The sequence below is a fragment of the Psammomys obesus genome, unplaced genomic scaffold (genome assembly GCF_907164565.1).
Source record: "Psammomys obesus unplaced genomic scaffold, mPsaObe1.curated_primary_1811, whole genome shotgun sequence".
NCBI lineage: Eukaryota > Metazoa > Chordata > Mammalia > Rodentia > Muridae > Psammomys > Psammomys obesus.
Genome location: NW_026596166.1, coordinates 7,106,200 through 7,125,276, shown reverse-complemented (window position 1 = coordinate 7,125,276; position 19,077 = coordinate 7,106,200). Strand labels below are relative to the sequence as shown.

Here is a 19,077-nt window from a genome sequence, read left to right as displayed (position 1 = left end):
ATGAGGAAAAGGTACCTCCCCACCACCGTGCTCCCGGCCTCTGGGTTGGGCTCTGCCCCCCCCCCCCCGCCCCAGAGCGGGGTCTCCAGGCCACCGCTTGGGGTGGGAGGTAGGGCTCTCCGCTGCTCCTCTTCCGCATCCTCCCGGCCTGGCAACCCTGTCCGGAGCAGTCTCCCACGCCTCAGGTGTTCCCTGGCGGTGGGCCTGGATTCCTTTCTTTCTGCCCAGCCCCTTAGGGCAGCCTCCAGCCCGAAACACACCGCCAATCCCGTCGCCAGGGAGCACTCCGGGGGAATCAGCCCTCGGGGAGTGGGGTGGGGGGCGCGGGCCTCCGGGCACCCATTCCGCAGGACCGGGCTGCCCGGGGCGCGCCACGCCCCCGGGGTCCGGAAGGCTCAGCAGCCCGCGCCGAGCTCCTGAGAACTTGGAGGCTGGCGGCGCTCGGCTCGGGGATGCGGCGGCGGCGGCGGCCGCTTCCTGGTTCGCAGCTCGCCGAGTGGGGGAGAGCGTGAGCCCGCGGAGGCGGGGGCAGGAGAAGAGGGCGGAGGCGGGGGCAGAGACGCGCCGAGGCTGGAGCTAGCCGGACGGGTCGCTCCTGCTCTCCGGGGAGACAGTCTGCCCGGCCCCGGAGAAGGGGCGAGCCCCGCGCGCTCCGGAGGGACGATCGGGAGCCCAGCAGCCCGCCGGGGGCTCGCAAGCCGGCTCCCCTCCTTTCCACCTCGGGAGAAAGGGCGGGAGGGAAGGAGGGGAGGGGAAGGTCCCTCGGAGGAGGCGGAATGGCCGGTCGCAGGGGGATCGGGAGCTGCTTCTCCCGGGAGCTGCCTCCACGCCTGGGGCTGCGGCGAGGGCTGCCCTGAGCCGGGGCTCCCCGCTTCCAGGTGCCAGCTAGCGCGGTCCCCGCGGGGACCCGGCGGCGGCGCCGGCATGTCGTCCGGCACAATGAAGTTCAATGGCTATCTGAGGGTCCGCATCGGGGAGGCTGTGGGGCTGCAGCCCACCCGCTGGTCCCTGCGCCACTCGCTTTTCAAAAAGGGCCACCAGCTGCTGGACCCCTACCTGACCGTGAGCGTGGACCAGGTCCGGGTGGGCCAGACGAGCACGAAGCAGAAGACCAACAAACCCACCTACAACGAGGAGTTCTGCGCCAATGTCACCGACGGCGGCCACCTAGAGCTGGCCGTCTTCCACGAGACTCCCCTGGGCTATGACCACTTTGTGGCCAACTGCACGCTGCAGTTCCAGGAGCTGTTGCGCACGGCGGCCACCTCGGACACCTTCGAGGGCTGGGTGAGTAGCGACCACCTCGCCCCTTCACGTCTGCTGGACCTTGCCTCCTTTTATTTCATTTTATTATTTTATTTTATTGTTTCGAAACTCGTCAGGGTCCCGCTTTCTCATCGCTCCTCCGCGGAGGGAGGGGATTCCCTCGAGACGTTGGTCCTTTTCTAGCTGGCCTGCCCTGGCGCGCGCGCGCCTGGCAGCGGTGGGTGTGTGCGGGCGCAGGTGTGACTCTGGGAAGCCGGCCTGGACACCCGTCCCCTTGGTGGATCTGGACTTTGCACTTGGGGGAAGCCTCACAGAGACAGAGAGCGCTATCCCCCTCTCCTCTGGGTTGGGCGTTTAGGGATCTCCCCTCTCAGCCCACAGGTAGATACCTGCTCTAAATAATATTATTAATAATAATAATAAAAGCGGAGAAGGGGTGATATGAAAGTGATGTGGTTTGAGGAAAGTGCTACACGCGCTCCTTAGGAGAGAGCCATGCATTCTCGAGAGTATTATTCATAGTGTTTATGGATGCATGTTGGTTCAGCCGCACAGACGTGCACACGTGTTTCAGCATGCACATCCATTACATCCCAGAGATACAAAAGCCACACTGGCAGGGATCACAGTGAGAGCACCCTGGCTTTGCACGCTGTCAGAGTTTTGTTTAGCTTCCCCCCCACCCCCACCCCCAGGGATTGTGTGTGTGTGTGTGTGTGTGTGTGTGTGTGTGTGTGTGAAACTTCTCCTTGTTTGCTGTTAAATTCGGTCTGCCTGGGATGTGGGGGCTGCAATGGTGAGTCCTCTGGGAAGAGGTGGCCGGAGCAGCCTAGGTTCGGTTGTCCTCTCTCTGTGTTGACTAGTAGCCGAGCTCAACTTCTGACTTCTGACGTGCCGCTGCCGTTCCCATAGTTCCCTGGAGACAGAATTTCCCCTGTGGATTTCTAGAGTGCCCCACACAGCGCCCAAACGCCCTCCTTTCTTAATCCCCACTCTGTCTTCGTGCTGCTGGGGGTTATTGTGCTCACTCTGAGATGCTGAAATGATAATTACAGTGAAGTGGTCTGGCAAAAGGCAGCATGCGGTGAAGGCTCTAGAGTTTAATAATGGTCTCGGTTCCGACAGCGGTGGGTTTGGAACCCGAGGTGAATCGGCCTCCAGAATCTGTTTGAAATTCACAAGTGGTGGAACCGCCTGGATAGTGACAAAGATTCATTGAGATAAGCGTTTTATACGTTGGAGCGCTGTTAGTTTTACCATATATTCTGTAATAGGACAGAAGGTTTGTAAAGATTCACCTTTTGAGTAGAATTAAAACGAAACAAAACAAAAGATATCCATGACTGGTTCACTTTAGTTCTCAAATCATGGGGTTAATTTCACCTCGGCCTAGCTTTTTTTCTTTTGGAATTTAGTGGTGGGCTAGATGGGATCGGATAAAATACAGTTAAAAATTACCGTTGTTGTTGGTTTGAGACAGGGTCTCACATAGTAGCCCTGGGTGTCTTGAACTTGGGACAGTAACCTTTACCTCATCAGTTTCCAGAATAAGTTTACATGTTGTCTGTGAATTTCTGGACACGGAATCAAACTGAGCCTTGGAATTTTGAGTTAGCGCTTGGTTCAGAGGTAGGCCAGGAAAATCTCTAGAGGGGTGAGGGAGAATGGTGCTACAGGCCGGCCATCAGCCGTGATAAGCGCTGGAGACAGCCTTGATCAGTCTGAAGATTTGAATCTCGTGGGAGCTTTTAAACACCTCCATACTTTTAAATATACTAGATAGCAACCTCTGGGTGTGGGACCCGGCCTCGGTACTCAACAGACTTCCTAGGTGACAGAAAAAGTGGTTAAGATTGCGAAGACTTAGACATGAGGCCATGATGAAAGCTCAGTGTACGACGATTAGTTTGGGGGAGCATGGACCTGTTTATTGTTGTGGGGGATGAATGAAGATTTAAATGTGAACTAAAGTTCAAAATCTGTTATTGCTTAAAATTATGCCTAGATGTTTCACAGGACCCCTGGGGGGGGCATTTTGGAAAACTTTAATGGTAGGATAGGGCCAGCATTTAAATGAGGTTGGAACCAGTGATTTGTCATACATATGGGATCTATATGTCCATATCCCATATATAAATGGGTTCTAAGTGTTTTGAAATTGAGGAAAGAATGACTAGAATGTTTTCTTTTCCTCTTAAGAAAATAGATGAAACTACATGGGATGTATTCTTCAAAGCTATCTTTTATGGCCTGTGCAAATATTTGCCTACCAAATTCAGGTGTGTAATTTATTCACAGTTCAAGTGGAAGAATAAAAATTATTCCGGTTGCTAGTGGACCTAAAATTTTTGACCTAAAAAAATATCTAGCAATTGCTGGACCATAAGAAAGGGATGCAACTATGAGTTTATTATAAAACAGCCTCCCCCCCCCCCCCCATTAGATTAGACCAGGAAACTCTATGCTTCATTGCCCAAGATACTTTCCAAGTATCAAGAAGGTAACCAGTAATTCTGGCTTCGATACGAGTTTGTTGGTGTTATGTGTTTGTTGAAGGGGAAAGATCTATTTTAAGAACATGTACACCTGCCGCCAGCCAAGCCTTGTGTCTGGCATAGAATAGACTCTCAGGTTTTTATTAATTGTACACTCATTTCATTCAGTATGTTTAAGATAAATGAAGGTGGTGAGATACTGGTAAAGTTTATCTCAAATGGAAATTGATCACCTCAGGCACTGGAATTAGTAAGACCTCAAATCAAAGAGCTTTGCTTCCACCTAGAACCCGAAGAGCACACCGAGCCAGGAATAAGGAAGTTTGTAAAGATAACAGGAATTGGCCAAGTAGAAAACAGGAACTCAGCAAAGAAAAAGCAGAGTCCTCCTGTTTTTCAATTGATAAGCCTCAGGCCAGAACGGTGAAGACCAGAGGATTCACAGTACAATTACCAAATGTTTGGAATAAAAAGGAGACTATCACTACAGAGCCTCCCAACCTTACAGAGGAGGACACGGCTATGCTATCAACAGTGTTATGCCAGTGAGTTCTACAGCCTAGATGAAATGCACAAATTGCTTGAAAAGATATAAACTGCCCCATTCCCCTCGAACAACAGAAGTAGTTTTATAACCATTAAGTAATTGACTTTATAGTTAGACGTCTTCAACAATACAACTGGTTGTCCCACATGGCTTTACTAATGACTTATACGATATACTTAAGGGTGAATAATTACATGCTTTATACAGATCCTTTCAGAAAAACAGAAGGGAATGAGACAGCTTACTCCATTATTTGAAATAATGCTAGAACACCACGAAGGCATTGCAAACCAAGGCAGCGGCAGTCAGGTTTCCTCCTTCAAGATCTCAGATGCAAAAAAAAAAAAAAAAAAGCTTTAAATGTCAGCCAGTTCAATCCAACGCCACAGCGAGTAGACAGTGCCCCATAACCAAATGAGGGTTATATTCAGGACTTTAAGGCGCATTTAATGCTTGTAGAAGTGCCAGTGCGCTCCTCATGTGGACAGGATCAAAGTGGAGGCTTGTATGAGCACCTCGATCGATACAGAAAAAGCATTTGAGAAAATGAACACTCCATTCAGGATAAAGTTTCTAAGCAAGTTAGAGACAGAAAGAAACTCTTCAACCCAATAAAGCCCATATATGCTGATCTGCAGGAACATCTTGGTGGTGGAAGGGGGAATAATATTCCCCTGTGATCAGGAACAAGGCAAAGGTGCTGCTCTTCTTTGCTGTTTCCACACCATCCAAGAGTGCAATAAGGAAGTTTCAAGAAATAAAGTGTACACAGATCACAGAGGAAGGAGTAAAACCATCTTTATATGCAGACAAAAAAAAAAAAAAAAAAAAAGCTTGGAGGATCAACAATCAAGTTTAGCTGCTTTGTAGGATCCAAACTAATGTATAAAAATCGACCGTATTTCTATATTATTGGCAGTGAACTATTGAAAACTGAAATTAAAAAGTATCACTCTTATGAAAATCGAAGGTGAAATTGGATGAATTAGGTAAAATAGATGCGAGACCTTTTCAGTGGAAATGATAAAACATTGCTGAAATAAAAGAGTCTGATGTATTCATGGCTGGAAGGATTCTGAATTATTAAGAACCTTGTTCCTCCAAAATATTCATCAGATTTAAAGCAGTCTCACCCGGGATCAGACTGATTCTAATTTATATAGAGATAGAAAGGACCTATACTGGTCTAAGAATTGTGTTTTAAAAAAAGATCACATCGAAGGATTTACACTGTTTTTAGAGTTTAGTGTAGTGTCACCTATCGTAGGCCAGGGGGGTAGAAGGGTCCGGAAACACACCTGCACATGAACCAGCAATTGGATTTTGACAAACGTGCCAGGAAGACAGTTCAGCGGGAAACATGTCAGTATTCTCAGCGAGTGGCTGGACTGTGTGATCCGTGGGGAAGAAAAGGCTCTGACCTCTGCCCCGTACCATGTACAAAGTTAACTCAAAATGGTATAGACCTACATTAAGAGCCTGTAACATTTCTGTAAGAAATTACAGCAGAAGATCTTAATAATCTTGAGCTCAGCCCCCCTCCCCCAGAGCAAATCCAAAGCCCCAATTATTAAAAGGATTGGGATCTGTCAAATTTAGAAGACACCTCTTAAAAGATGCCAATGAATGTGAAAGCACAAGCCAATGTCTGGGAGCAAATAATTGCATCAAATAAGTCAGGCAAAGTACTTGCAACACAAATACGTAAAATAACTCTAAAGTATCAACAGTGAAGAGAAAATGCCCAATTTGTGCAATTTAAAAGCAGGCCATAGCATTTGAATAAGCATATTGTAATGTACTCCATAATCCTAATCATTAAGGAAGTACAGATGAAAACAAAACAGAACGAACTATCAGTGTGTTCCCGCTGGAAAGGCCAACACCAGTGGCCCATCACGAGTGTAGGTTAGAGAAGGTGCAGCTGCGGCTTTCCCCCACAGCTGTTAGGAAGGTCAAACGCTGCGGTCTTGTTGGAAAACAGCATGGCGGTCTCTTAAAACAGTGAACATGAACTGTCTGTATTACGTTTCCCCCCTCCCCCCCAGTGTTTACCAAGGGAGCTCAAACCATTCCTGATAAGGCTTGTGTGTGACCATTCACAGTAGCTTCATCTGTGATGGCTCCCAAACAGTAATGTTTGAATAAACAGCGGTGCATTCATACCAGTCAGAGCAGACGATTAGAGATATCTGCAGCAACACTGGTGAATCTCAGGGGAATTCTGCCCTGGGGATCAGCCAGACCCATTTCTCTCACATCCACCCTTCCCCAGAAGAACATTACATTATTCAATTCGTCAAAGTTCTGGAAAATGTAATTAAGTCCATGGTGACAAGAAGCACATTCATGGGTGTCTGGGAATGAGAGGAAGAAAGAATATAATGGAGGCACAGGAGCATTTTTGGACCAGGTGAATTTTTTTTTATTATTTTTACAGTGATGGTGAGTTCACACTTACCTACATATGACAAGAAGCTGACCAATATCATATTTCATATATATTATTATATATATATTATATATCATATTATATTTCAGTCTTCAGGACGACTGTAGAGAAACAGCCAAGATTTATCATCTTTATTTTGCTGAAAGTGTAAAAAGGATGCTAATGACAATGGATTCCAGCCAGGCCTGGCTGTGGGAAACAGCATTGGTACCTCAGAGCAGGAGCCTAGAAAACCCAAACCTAATGAAACAAATTTATTAAGTTAATTTTTGGACAGTTTCACTGTCTAGATCGTCACTCAGATTTTGTTTTTTTCTGCCTCTTCTAGAACTTTTGTTTGTTTGTTTGTTTTGTATAATTTCTAGGACTCCGGAATGTTCAAAGTTTGATTAAGGCACTGTTTCCGTTTTCCTCCTGGCGTTTGCTCTTGTTTTCTGACTTGTCAAATGGACTCTGGTGTCTACAACTTGATGCTGGTGTAGAGGACATGAAGGAGGCAAGAGGAGCTGGAGGTTGCGTCATGGAAAGACCTTGGTGCCCCCTCAGGAAGGAAGGACCTGATTGGCGCGGTCCCAGGCCGTTTTCCTGTTCAACCTCCCGGAGACATTCTGTTCTGTGTGGCCGTGGAGGGCGGCTCTCTCAGTTTCTCTCTGAGATACCCACTTGACAGTCCTCTTCGGCGAAGCCTCCTGTTTACCCGTGGGCAGTCATTGATTTGCCTTTTCACTTGATCTCTGGACACAGGGGCATGGATTTTTTTTTTTTTTGCACCCAAATTCGTCCATATCTTCTGCCACTTGGTTTATTCTCTTTTGTGCTTTGTGGCGCAGTCATTAATTCTCAAGGTTGATTTTTTTTCACAACTGAGCCAGCTCTGAGGACAGTCTAACACTGACTAGCTCTCAGTGTTTTAGGGGAAGATGTCTTAAAATCTCTAGGGAGGTCTGTTTCGGTGTTTGAATTAGCTATCTGGTCCTTCCATTTCACTGCAAGATGGATTTTACTCTGGGGTAGGGGGCTGGTGGCTTTGTCACGCAGGTTATGGCTCAGATGAGTGTCCACCTTCCTCAGCCGCATCCTCCCTGTCGTGTTGATTTGTCACCCTTAGTTGCACTGCTCTTATCGTTTCCTGAGATCATTCTGTTAATCAATTACTTTATTGTACCCCCAACCCTCCCCCCCCTTTTCTCAGTATGGGAGATTGAACCCAGGGCCTCACCCATGCTAGCCAATCTCTCCATCACTGAGCTTACGCTGCTAGCCCTCACATCTTCCTTCTGTGGAGCGTGAAAATCCTTGGTAAGCAGGGTGCCATAATCCCAACACTGTCAACAGTCTGTGGTATGTGACCCTAGATATTTGTGTGTGTGTGGGGGGGAAGAAACAAATAAATAAGTAAAAGAAAGTTTAATGTGGCGTTGGGTCAAAGAAAGTCTATGTGTTTTGGTAATATCTTTCTCTTTAAACATTTTATCCACCTTTTAAGGCTGTGAGTGCTGTACTTGTTTATCAGTGGCACACCCACGGGAGCTTGAAAGGTTGGGTTGGATGTTTATGTCCCGTAGATGGGAAGGGCCATGCACGATGGGCTGGTTGGTCTTCTGGTACTGGAGGGCCCAGCCACCCCTGGGCAGATGCTCCTTGAGTTGTGTAAGAAAACAAACCAGGGAGCAGAGAGCAGAGTTCCTCCATGGCCTCTGCACCATTTCCTGCCTCCAGATTCCTGCCCCGAGTTTCCTCAAAAAAGGACTGTGACCTGCAGGATGGAGTAAGCTGCCTCTTCCCCAGATTGCTTTTAGTCGTGGTCTTTTTCACAGCAGTAGCAACACCGATGAAGTTAAAACTAACACAGACGAGATTTTCCTTGCTTTGTTCACTCTAAAAGTCTATAGAATTTTTGCATTGGTAACACCTGGTAATTTCTCCCAGTGGCCAGTTTTGAGCCCAGTGTTAAATCTGGAGGCCACATGCCAGAACTGCATACCTTCAGCCTTGCAGAGCTGCTGAAGTTGGTGGGTGCAGCCTGAGTCGCCGTGCCTTGTGCTGTGTGGTTATCTAGGGAGCATCCAAAAAGGTGACTTGTGGTGGCGTAAGTGGGCATATTTTTATGAGGTGGGTAGCATAGGGAGGGAAGTACCTGGGGTTGTCTGTAATTTTTTTTCCTATTTGAGGCAACCGTTGGCTATCACGTATCCCATTGTGCGTTGATGGCTAAGTTTCCCTTTTAGTAGGATGTGATTAACAAATGGAGCCTAATTAGCAACAGTCTAACCACTGCTTTCTACTCTTATGGTTAGAATCCCCAAGGTAGCCTTTCTCGGTTGAGAAACTTGAAACTCTTCCTTGGTTTCTAAAGCCTGACCAGAGAAACCCGAAGTCTCTAATTTGGTTTGGGATGTGCCCCTTTGTTTTGCTTCCGGTGTACTCTTGAGACATAAGTCTCCCCTCTCTCTAGTTCACCTTTCAGCTCCTCCCAGGCCACTCACTGTGCTAATTCCTACTCATGCTTCAGGCCTCATCACAGACAATGCCGTACCGGCTTGTCCATACCTCTTGGCTTCATGTCTCCAGCCTGAAGGAAGGAACAGAGTGTGAATGGGTAGCCTCTCACAGACACTTGTGATACTGGTCTGGATCAGTTCAGAGTACAATCAGTGGGCAAGCGACCAAGCATCTTCTTTGGTCTTGATGTAGCTACTGTGACAGACACATTTCTATGTGAAATGCCCCAGTGAGGCGTGCTCACCTTGGAGGGTGGGCTGTGGGCCAGGCTTGATGCTGTACCCTTGAGAGTCAGTGTGTGAAACAGATGTAGCCCATTCCTTCATAGGCCTCCTAGTTCGAGTGAGATAAACTGGGGATGGAAGGCCCCTAGAGAAAAAAACAGCCAGGAAATTACAGCACGGAGGCCTGTCGTCAGGTATTAGTACTAATACGTAACTGGTTTGGGGGCCGTGCAGACCGTTTTCCTGGAGGGAAGACAAGGGCTGATTTATAATGCTCTTATACAGAAATCTACAGGTGGCCTGCTGCACTTAAATGACAGAAAAATGCTTCCTCAAAAGGAACAGGAACTTCTGACCCGATGATGCTCTAGAGCATCCCAGGTGAAAGGTCTTCCAGTGCTGCTACCCCCCCCCCCCCCCCCCGCAGAGGTGTTTCCATCTTTGGAAACCATGGGAAGGAATTAAGTTTTGACATCTGTAAATAACCTGCAAATACCTGTGACCCTATAGGCCGAAAGCAGTTAACAAGGCATTTGAATCATAAAGCACCCTGTGCTCTGTATGAGTCTTAAGAGAGTTACAGAAGTTGAGTGGGGAAAATCACCTACTTCGTAGCCACCAGGATAAGCCCGACAGCAGCGGATGGGCCTGCAGAGAGCCTGCGGCTGTACTCACTCGGCACAAATGTCCTTAACACAGACATGGGAGCCATTCAGTGCCGTGACACTCCAGTTTGCCACAGATCCTACCACTCCCTGTTAGGAAAGCAACCCTTTGACTCAGTGGGAGGGTTTGAGTTGGTGATGCCATAGCCTGTACCTTTATTTTTGGAATGTGGGAACCAAAATTCCAGCCCCAGCGTTACTGTTGCGGTGGCTCACAGGAAGTGAGACACACAAACCTGAGCACATTCAATTTGTATACTGTGTAGATATAGTTACTTATATAAACATCTGTAGATATACTTACTTATGTGTACATATTTAGATACACTTAGGTATATATATTTAGATACACTTACTTATGTAGATATATGTAGCTATACTTAGATCTACCAAGATATTCGTTAATTTATGAATACACTAATCTGTATTATCTGGACTCCAGTTTAGAGCTGTAGAGTTGTGTCCTTCTCAGATAAGCTGGCTTCCCAGTAATTATGTCAGGATTAGTATTGTACGAGCTATCCCATCAGGAGAAGACCTTTTGTACCTCATTCTGTTATTTTATGGTGCTGAGGCTCGAACCCAGTGCTTGCACATATTAGGCAAACACAGCTTTGTGGTTTAGTCCACAACTTACAGCACAGATGAGGGCTGTGCTGTATCAGGAGTCAGGAGAACTGGACTCAGCCTGTGACTTCATACCTTGTTAGCTGGGGTCGCAGTCAAGTCTCCACTTGTCAGAGTCTCAGCTATCTGGCTTCATCACCAGTCAATTGCAACAGGATATCCCTAAGGACCCTTCAATCTGGATAGCCTCTGCCTCCGTGCTTGAGGCCACTCTGTATGTCATTTCCTGCTTTAGGTGACATGTCATTCCCTCCCTTAAGGAGGAACTGGGTTGGTAAAGCAGTTGATATGAATTATGTCTCATTAAAGTTCCTGACTCCTAAGAATTAAATTGGCCCCGAATCTTAAATTGTTCAGGCTCGGAGAGGATTTAGCTTGCATCCGAATGACTTGTCCAGCATCAACTATGATGTTGGTGTTATTTCTTGGCTTAAAATCAGGCTGAAGTAATCATGTTAAGGCCTCTCGTTTCAAGCCATGTGGTTGTATTTCTTAATTTACACTAATGCACTTCTTATTCTATGGGGAAGTTGTAAGTTATGTACCTGTTAGCTCATGTTAGAGAGAGAGAGACTGACTATCCCACTGTTCAAGCTTTTGATAGAAGTCATTCTCATTAGCAGGGTAATTAAAGCTTTGTAAGTCTCCAAGTGTGTGTAGGCACCAGTCTATATATCCATGCTAGGTGATGACAGTTCGATAAATCACTTGCAGGACAGATGTTTGAATTAGATGGAGGAAGGAGCCCAAGGGCATCACCTATTCAGCACTGCCGTGCCGTGCTGAAGAACTTTGTAAGGCAGTAAGTTTGGCTGAGTCCCATCCCAAAGGTTCCATCGCACCTCTGGTGCCAGTGTGCGTCCGTAAGACCCCTGACCACCAAAGCATGGGGGATTTGTGTGGTAGAAAGACCCTTGACAGGCTTCCTCAGAAGTGCACTTACTGTTTGCTGCCTTCTTGGAGAATTCCTTTGGTTTTGTATTTTTACCCTTGTACACATTTAAGCTCATAGGCAGCGGTGTTTGGTTTGCGATTGAAGAGATTTGCCAGAGGACAGAACCATGGTCAGCAGGAGCCCCTCATAATTGCATTAATAAGCCAAGTCATTTGGGGCCGGGGTGAGTGAGTTCTGTATCCGGCCCTGTGAACCTGATTTCAGACATAGGCTTCATTCTCGGCACAAACTAAAACCACAGGTTTTTGTTTTTAAGTCGTATTTATCCCTCGCCAGACACAACACCATTCTTGTGTGTCTGTAGCACTTACCTGTGGTATTGTGTGGCCTCTGACTCCACTCTGGGCTTTGGCGTTGCTGCCTGTGAGGTCAGAGACATGGATGGATTTCATGCTGTGGCCACTCCAGCCCCTGAGTTTTGGGGTTCCATCAGACAGTGAACACGCCACTCTTTCCTGCCTTCTGCAGACCGACCCATCTACCGAAGCACAGATGTGTTTCAGGCCTTGAAGTTCTGAAAGTCACTCTCGAATTAGCATAATTTTCTAAATGGAAACGTGTTCATTTATTCACCGGCTGCTAGTCTCTTGGACATGTCCACGTGTTTGTCTTTGTTTCACAGCGGCTGGAAGAGCTGAGAGCAGGTTTCAGGTCATGCAGATGGTTCAGAAACCATTTTAGCACCCTGGTTGATAAAAGCTGTGGACCCCGTCTCTAGAGAAATGTGCATGTGCTTTTTTTTTTTTTTTTTTTTTTTTCTGGCCATATTCTGGGAATCAGTGTCACCTGATTCGTGGCCTCCTGACTTCCGACTTTGGATAACAGAGTGTCAGGTAAAAACACCCAATTGAAACTTATGGCAGCTCAGGCTTTTATTAATGTTAACTCACCCGGTATGGTTCTAACATTCATTTCTTGTGTTGGAAGAGACCTTTGCTCCTATTAATCCTAGGAGACAGTTGGCCAGTTTAAAAAAAAAAAAGAAAGAAAGAAAGAAAGAAGCTATACATTTTAAGGTTGTGCTTTAAAAGCTCTGTTTGCCCTTAGTTCTCGCTCCTGGCAGAATATAGTAGATAATGGCCTGCTTTAGGGCTTACTTGGTTGTGTTATTTAGGTATTTTCAAACGTGTCTGTATTTGAACAGGAGCTTTGAGGTTTGCAACAGACAAAAAGTAAAAAAAAAAAAAAAAAAAAAGCAAAACTAGGGCATGTTGAGTGACCTCGGCTTGGTATCTTCTGAAAAATCTAAACTTTCCCCTGTGAGATGCAATAGGCTTTGTCTGTTCTGTAACTTCCCCTTAAACCATTCACTATCTTTGGGAGCTGTAACAGCATTGTGGCATTGTGGTGTATGGCTGTTGGTGCAAGACAAATCAGTGACATGGGTGGCAATTCTGCATTATCTTTGGCTTGGGGGGGGTGTCTCCTTTCACCTAACATGATGATGTTGCAAATGCGGCTGAATGGAGATCACCTGGGGACCCCTCCCTTGGCTGGAGGGAGGTGACAGGGGACTCTGACCTCTGTGCTTTAGGCCAACATATTTTTTCTTTACTGCACCTTGCTGTGAGGTAGTGTGAATGCCCAGTCATTCCCGGGTGTTTGCCAGGCACAGTTGTGTGTGTGTTCTGGGGGTGGGCTGGGGGGTCCATACTGCAGCACATAGATGATCCGGGACCGCCGCCTGATCACAGATCACTGATCACAGAGCTGCTGCCTGCATGGGGAGGGCACTAAGAGGAAAGGGTGGGGAAGGGAGCTCAGTTGGTAGAAGCTTGCCTGGCACGCAGGTGTCCTCAGGTTGGATCCCAAACACGGCATAAACTGGGTATGGTGGCAAGTGCCTGTGATCCCAATCCTCGAGAGGCCGAGGCAGGGGGATTGGAAATCCAAAGTCATCGTCAGCTACATAGTGAGTACAAGGCCCCGTCTGCGCTACAAGAGATGCTGTGTCAACAGGGCAATAGCTTAAGAAGACAAGGAAGCAAATGACTGAGAGTCTATAATACTTTCAAGTGGGGAGGTTAAAACAGGGGGGTATTAAGTGAGAGGGGCAGGACGACTTTGCCCAGAACTGCCAGAGAAGAATGCACAGAGAGGCAGGCTGACGTCTCAGTCACGGCCAATGAGATGAAACAAGCGGCTGTGTGAAGCTTAGAGAATGGCGCTCAATAGAGACTGGCGCAGTTTGGTGTGTGACACCCAAGTCAGGATGGCAGAAAGAGGGTCGAGTTGGAGCTGGCTGGCTCAGGGCCACTGTGTCTCGACACTACTGCTGCTTTACAGGAGTGGGACAAGTGACAAGTCCCTTCCATCTCCGGCTGTGGATTTTCTACTCTAGAGAGGGAGGCTCATGCTAGCGACCCCTAGGGTTGATATCAGGGTGAGAAGTCACATTGTACCTTAAACATGGCCAGAACGCCGTACAGGCCCTCAGGAAACAGTAACTGCAGTTGCTTTTAATCTGCTGAGGGGATGAAAACGTTGGCAGTGACATTCAGAAAAGAATCACACTGGCCAACAAAAGTCACTCAGGAGGTTGCCTTTAGGACATCAGCCCTTCAAGGTGGCCATGGGAAAGTTTCCCCGGGTGGGGGAAGGCCGTTCTTGCGGCTGTTGCTCAGATGACATCACAGAAACTTCTGCTTATCAAACCCGAAAATCTGCTTTTGTCTGCCTGCTGCAGGACTGTGATGGCTGAAGGCCTAGAGATGTGGTGAAGAAAGAAACCAGAGTCTGAACTGTGCTCTAGGTTTTAAATTTTCTCATTTTTCTGAACTTATAAATATTAACGGAAGGCTTTAATAATTTAAAGGGACAGGATACTTGTATTACAAGTGGTACAGCTGATAGGGTGCTAAGGTGATTGTTTTTAATAATAGTATAAGCTTATAGGTAAGAATTAATTAATTAACATAAACACGAATCTTAATAAGAAAACTAAATATGGTTTATTCTTGCTTACTTTTGAAAGTTCACTTACTTGGTTCCTCATAATATTATGAGTTAGCTCTTGATAATTTTAAATAGTTTTGGATAAGGGCAATTTTGCAGTAGTGTTTTCCTTAATATTTCTGACCTCCCCTTGAATCATTCATTTAGTCCACGTGGAGTATCTAAAGACACGTGAGCATTTGCCTAAGCTGCGTTGGTTAGGGTGCAGAATCTACGGTTGTGGACCAACCACAGACAGATTCAGACTTCAAGGACTTCATCAGACGGTTGCCATGCGTACAGCCAGGGCATCATGGAGTGATGCCTGGATTTCAACCAGATGTGGGTTCCACTGTTAGTTTTGCCTCCTCTTAGCAGAGCTGCTCAGCTCCTGGGAGTCAGTCTGCCCGCCTGTTCGTTTTCTGCTCATCCAGTCATCCGTGTCCTTCCTCTCTTTTTCTTGGTGTGCTTTTGCGGGTCTCTGTGATGTGTGGTGTATTTGTGTGTATGTGCATATGTGTGGCTTTTCTGTGTTTCTGTATATATGTGATGTGTGTGTGTGTGTGTGTATTAGTGTGTGAGTGCGCACGCGTGTGCGTGCACCTGAGCATGCATATGTGGATCTTCCTGTAGAGGCCAAAAATTGACCTTGATATCTTCCTCTGTGGTTTTCTGCCTTTTTTTTTTTAGACAGTCTTTCACTGAATGTGGAACTTACTCATTGGCTAGGCTGGCTGGCCAGGGAGCTTTGGAGCCTTCTATTTCTGCCCCCTAGCCCTTGAATTATATGTGTACTGACACACCCCAGGCTTTTACTTGTGTGCTAGGCATTCAAACTCAGAGCCTCATGTTTGCTTGCTGTGGTAAGCACGTTAACCACTGAGCCATTTTCCCAGGCCCTAGCCTAAACTTTCTATGACTATCAATGCCTACCTCACAGGGCCATGTGAGAATTCATCGTGGGCTTGTGTGAACCATTAGTCCAGTCACACATACCCACACAGAAAACAATGCTTATTGTTAAAGCCACCATCACTGCCATCATTCTACCCTTGATGCTTATGTATAAAGTTTAGAGCCCAGGCCCCTTTCTCAAGTTAATTCTGAAAATGGTAGGGCATTTATTTACGCAAAATTTTAGAGTTAAAGAGAGTTTAGAGTGCAATTTTCTAATTTTACTTTCTATTTGATGAGGTTGAGTAATGGAAATCAACTTCTAGTTACTTCTAGAAGGAAATATGGATTCCTAGGGATCTGGGATAAATCCTGCACAAATGTCCTCGTAGAGGCCTTGCAAGGAATATGGGAAAGCAAAGTTTCCACCGTGTTTAGCTACAAAGCTGGCAACATTAGCTGATGGAGACCTGTCAATGGGATCTTTTGGCTTAATTATTCGGAATTGGAGATATCGAAGGCTCAGAGTTAGTGCAAATCAGTGAGCCATGAAGAAATAAAGTCACAGCGTTTAGTCGCAGAAGCATGGAGGAGCCCTTTATAAGCTGAGGTGAGCATTTTTAGTGTTGCAGTGAAGGGGGATGATGGTAAAGCAGCTTCTTCCAGCCGACAATAAAATGTTTATTTCAATTCAAGTCTGAAGTTTAATATTCATTGGGCTGCACTGTTCAGTCATGCTTTCACAGAGGAAAACTCCAACTTCAAGGGTGAACCATTTGGGTGTGGATTTGTGGAGGAAATCAAGGGCCAACAAGATTTCTGACTGGATTTTTAGAAAATTTGAAGTGACTTTAGCCCTCGTTTTGAACTGTACTGTTGTCTGTTGTCCAGACACTTGTTTTGGTGTTTCGGTTGACTTTAGCACTTTCTGAGTTGTCCTCCTTTAAAATTTCAGAAGGAAAGTTCTTTTGCGTGCTGCCCTCTCCTCAAGTATGGCACAATTAGGTTTGTCCAAGGCTGAAGTCGGTCAGAAGTCTCTGTGAGTGGAGCTTGTGCTGTTTGAGTCCCTGCTGGGCCTCTTTGCCTTCTTATTGTCATGCATGCCCTGTACCTGGATCGTGGATATATTGATCTGCTGTGGTGCAGATGTCTGGGGTGAACGGAAAATGTGTTTGTGGCCCTTTGCCTTGGCTTTGGTCGATGACCTTGTTATTTTTAGCCCCAAGTAGTGTTCTCTGTGTGAACACGGGGGACCCTCAGCCTTGCCTCAGCCTCTGCTGAAGTGCCCTTACATGGTAACATGTCTGCAAAGATGTGCAGAAGGAAGAACTTCATCATTTTTCTCAGTTCTTGCACTGGAGACTTAAGCACTGTCATTTATGAGCTGAAAGGTTTCCTGTAGAAATGTGCCTTTCAGATGGAGATGTCAATACATCTTGGGCACGGGGCACATGTAAAGTTCAGAGAAGCCCGAGGATTAGTTCACCCACTGAATGATTACAGAATCGGATTCTATTTCCTTGCCTGTGCAAAAAAATATAAATGGTGCAAGAAATGACTTGCCAAATTCCTGGTCCTCTAATAAAAATGTTAACAACTTAGTTTGGGTGATAGGATATAGATTTCAAAACAGGAGAAGTTGAGAGGTTAAACATTGCCCATCACAGCGGATGTCCAGAATATATTAACGGGCCTCTTGAGAATAGGGAGCCTGTGAGAGGCATAAATTACACAGAGGTACGGCTGTGAAGTGATGGTTGCCATTGAAACTTATTATCCTTGAGCTATTTTTTTTTTTCTCCCAGAAAATCTGAAGTTGCTGCCTCAGTATTCCAGTTTGCATTTTCCTTCAGAACTGAGTTTTTCGTGGGCCATTTTGACTCCCCTTGTTCTAATTTGGCTCTGTAGGACTTCTGCATATAACATTTTGATTCATTAAATTTTCATTCTATCACAGTATTCTGTCTGTTAGGCAGGGTTCTAGCTATATAGCAGTGGCTGTCTAAATGCTGATTACGTGACTTCTAGACTGGCCTCACATTTGCAGCCATTCTCCTGCTTCAGCCTCCCATGTGCTGGTATTACAGCCATCCATCACTCACCGTGACTCACGATTTTGTTTTAAACTTAGAAAAAAAAAAAAAAAAAAAAGAGAGAGCCTGGAAAGTAATTCCTGTCAAGATATCATGTGACCATTTTTTTTTTTTTATCAGTATTCCTTCTGTTAGCACTGTTTGAAAAATTTTAAACTTGTGCTCGTTTATTTATTTTGTATGTGTGTGTGGTCTCATGTGTGGATACCTGTGTGCCGGGTGGAGGTCAGAAGATGGCTTGTGGGAGTCATTCTCTCCTTCCGTTATGTGGCCCTCAGGGACTGAACTCTGTGACAAGTGTCTTCACCCACTGAGTCACGTAACCAGTAGCCCTTCATCGTAGTTTTTAAACCCCTGTGTGTCAGTGGAGGTCATGTCAAAAGGAAGAAACCACCCCAGAGACCTGAAAGACATTGCAGACTCCCCTAAGCTCACATTCCTCACCTACCAGTGAGCTTTCCTCAGGCCTACGCAGAAGCCTTCAACTCCTGACCTTTCTCTTACCCAGGCCACTGTTTGGGAAGGTGACCAGAGCCAGAGTTAACACGGGGCGGGGGGTGGGAATCGGTTTCTTTTCCTGCAGTCAGACTTTCTCTAGGGAAGTGTGCTCGTGCTCTGAGAAGGCTGGGGTTCAGGGGTGAACATGTTGGCTGGCCTGCAGACTCTCCTGTGCTGTGGCCCTGTTTTCAGTTGCTAGGAGTCTTGGGGTGGGCCTGCCCCACCCCCTGCTTTGTTAGATGCCTTCTGTGCTCTCTCTGGGTTGAACATTTCCTCCCCCTTCATTTCCTCCTAAACAGCTTCCCTGGCTTTAGCTGACCAACTGACCCAGGCCGGACCTGGCTTGCTGCCCTTCTGAGGTGGGCTACAGTGTCTCTCCATCTCCCCCACCCCCCTCCTGAAAAGAAACTACCCTAAAGAGCTGTCTCTATATTCCATCCCCACAGCACTCAGCCTTCCTTACAGCGAGGTGTGTGGGCTCTGCTCCGGCAGAGCCCAGGCATGCCCATGGCGTCCTGTCCTGTCGGTTGCTACTTTTTACGTGGCTGCTTCTTTCAGGTTCTTTGTGCTTTCGGTCCTGTGTTTCTCCAGTGCTTACCGATGGGGTGTTTTTTCTCTTTGCTTTGTATCTCCTCCATCAACCATCAGACACAGTAAGCTCCTTGGGGCTTCACCACTTACTCCCTTGGCGAAGTAAGCACCCTTACTTTGTTATTTTACGTCATCTTTTATGCTCTTCACTGTCTCGCCCTTGTGCCAGGGACCTCAAAGCCCTGTGTCCCATCTTTCCAACTGACTGTGACTGGCTTCTAGCAACGGGCAGGTTCAGAAAGGGCAAAGGGCTTTCTAATCTGTCTTCTTGGACAACCCCCTCCCCCACCAGGATTAGGAGTGTGGGGGGGAACTATGTCAACACGCCTTTCCC

General features: G+C 46.6%; 1 protein-coding gene across 1 annotated transcript in view; it reads left to right on the top strand.

The window, feature by feature from the left end:
* The first annotated feature begins 582 nt into the window (after window positions 1-582).
* Window positions 583-19,077, top strand: part of Prkch (protein kinase C eta) — a 203,062-nt gene continuing 184,567 nt past the window's right edge. Inside the window, exon 1 of the mRNA XM_055595508.1 lies at window positions 583-1,287. Within this exon, the coding sequence (XP_055451483.1) occupies window positions 925-1,287 (363 nt within the window). The 5' untranslated portion in view covers window positions 583-924. The remainder of the gene's footprint in view (window positions 1,288-19,077) is intronic.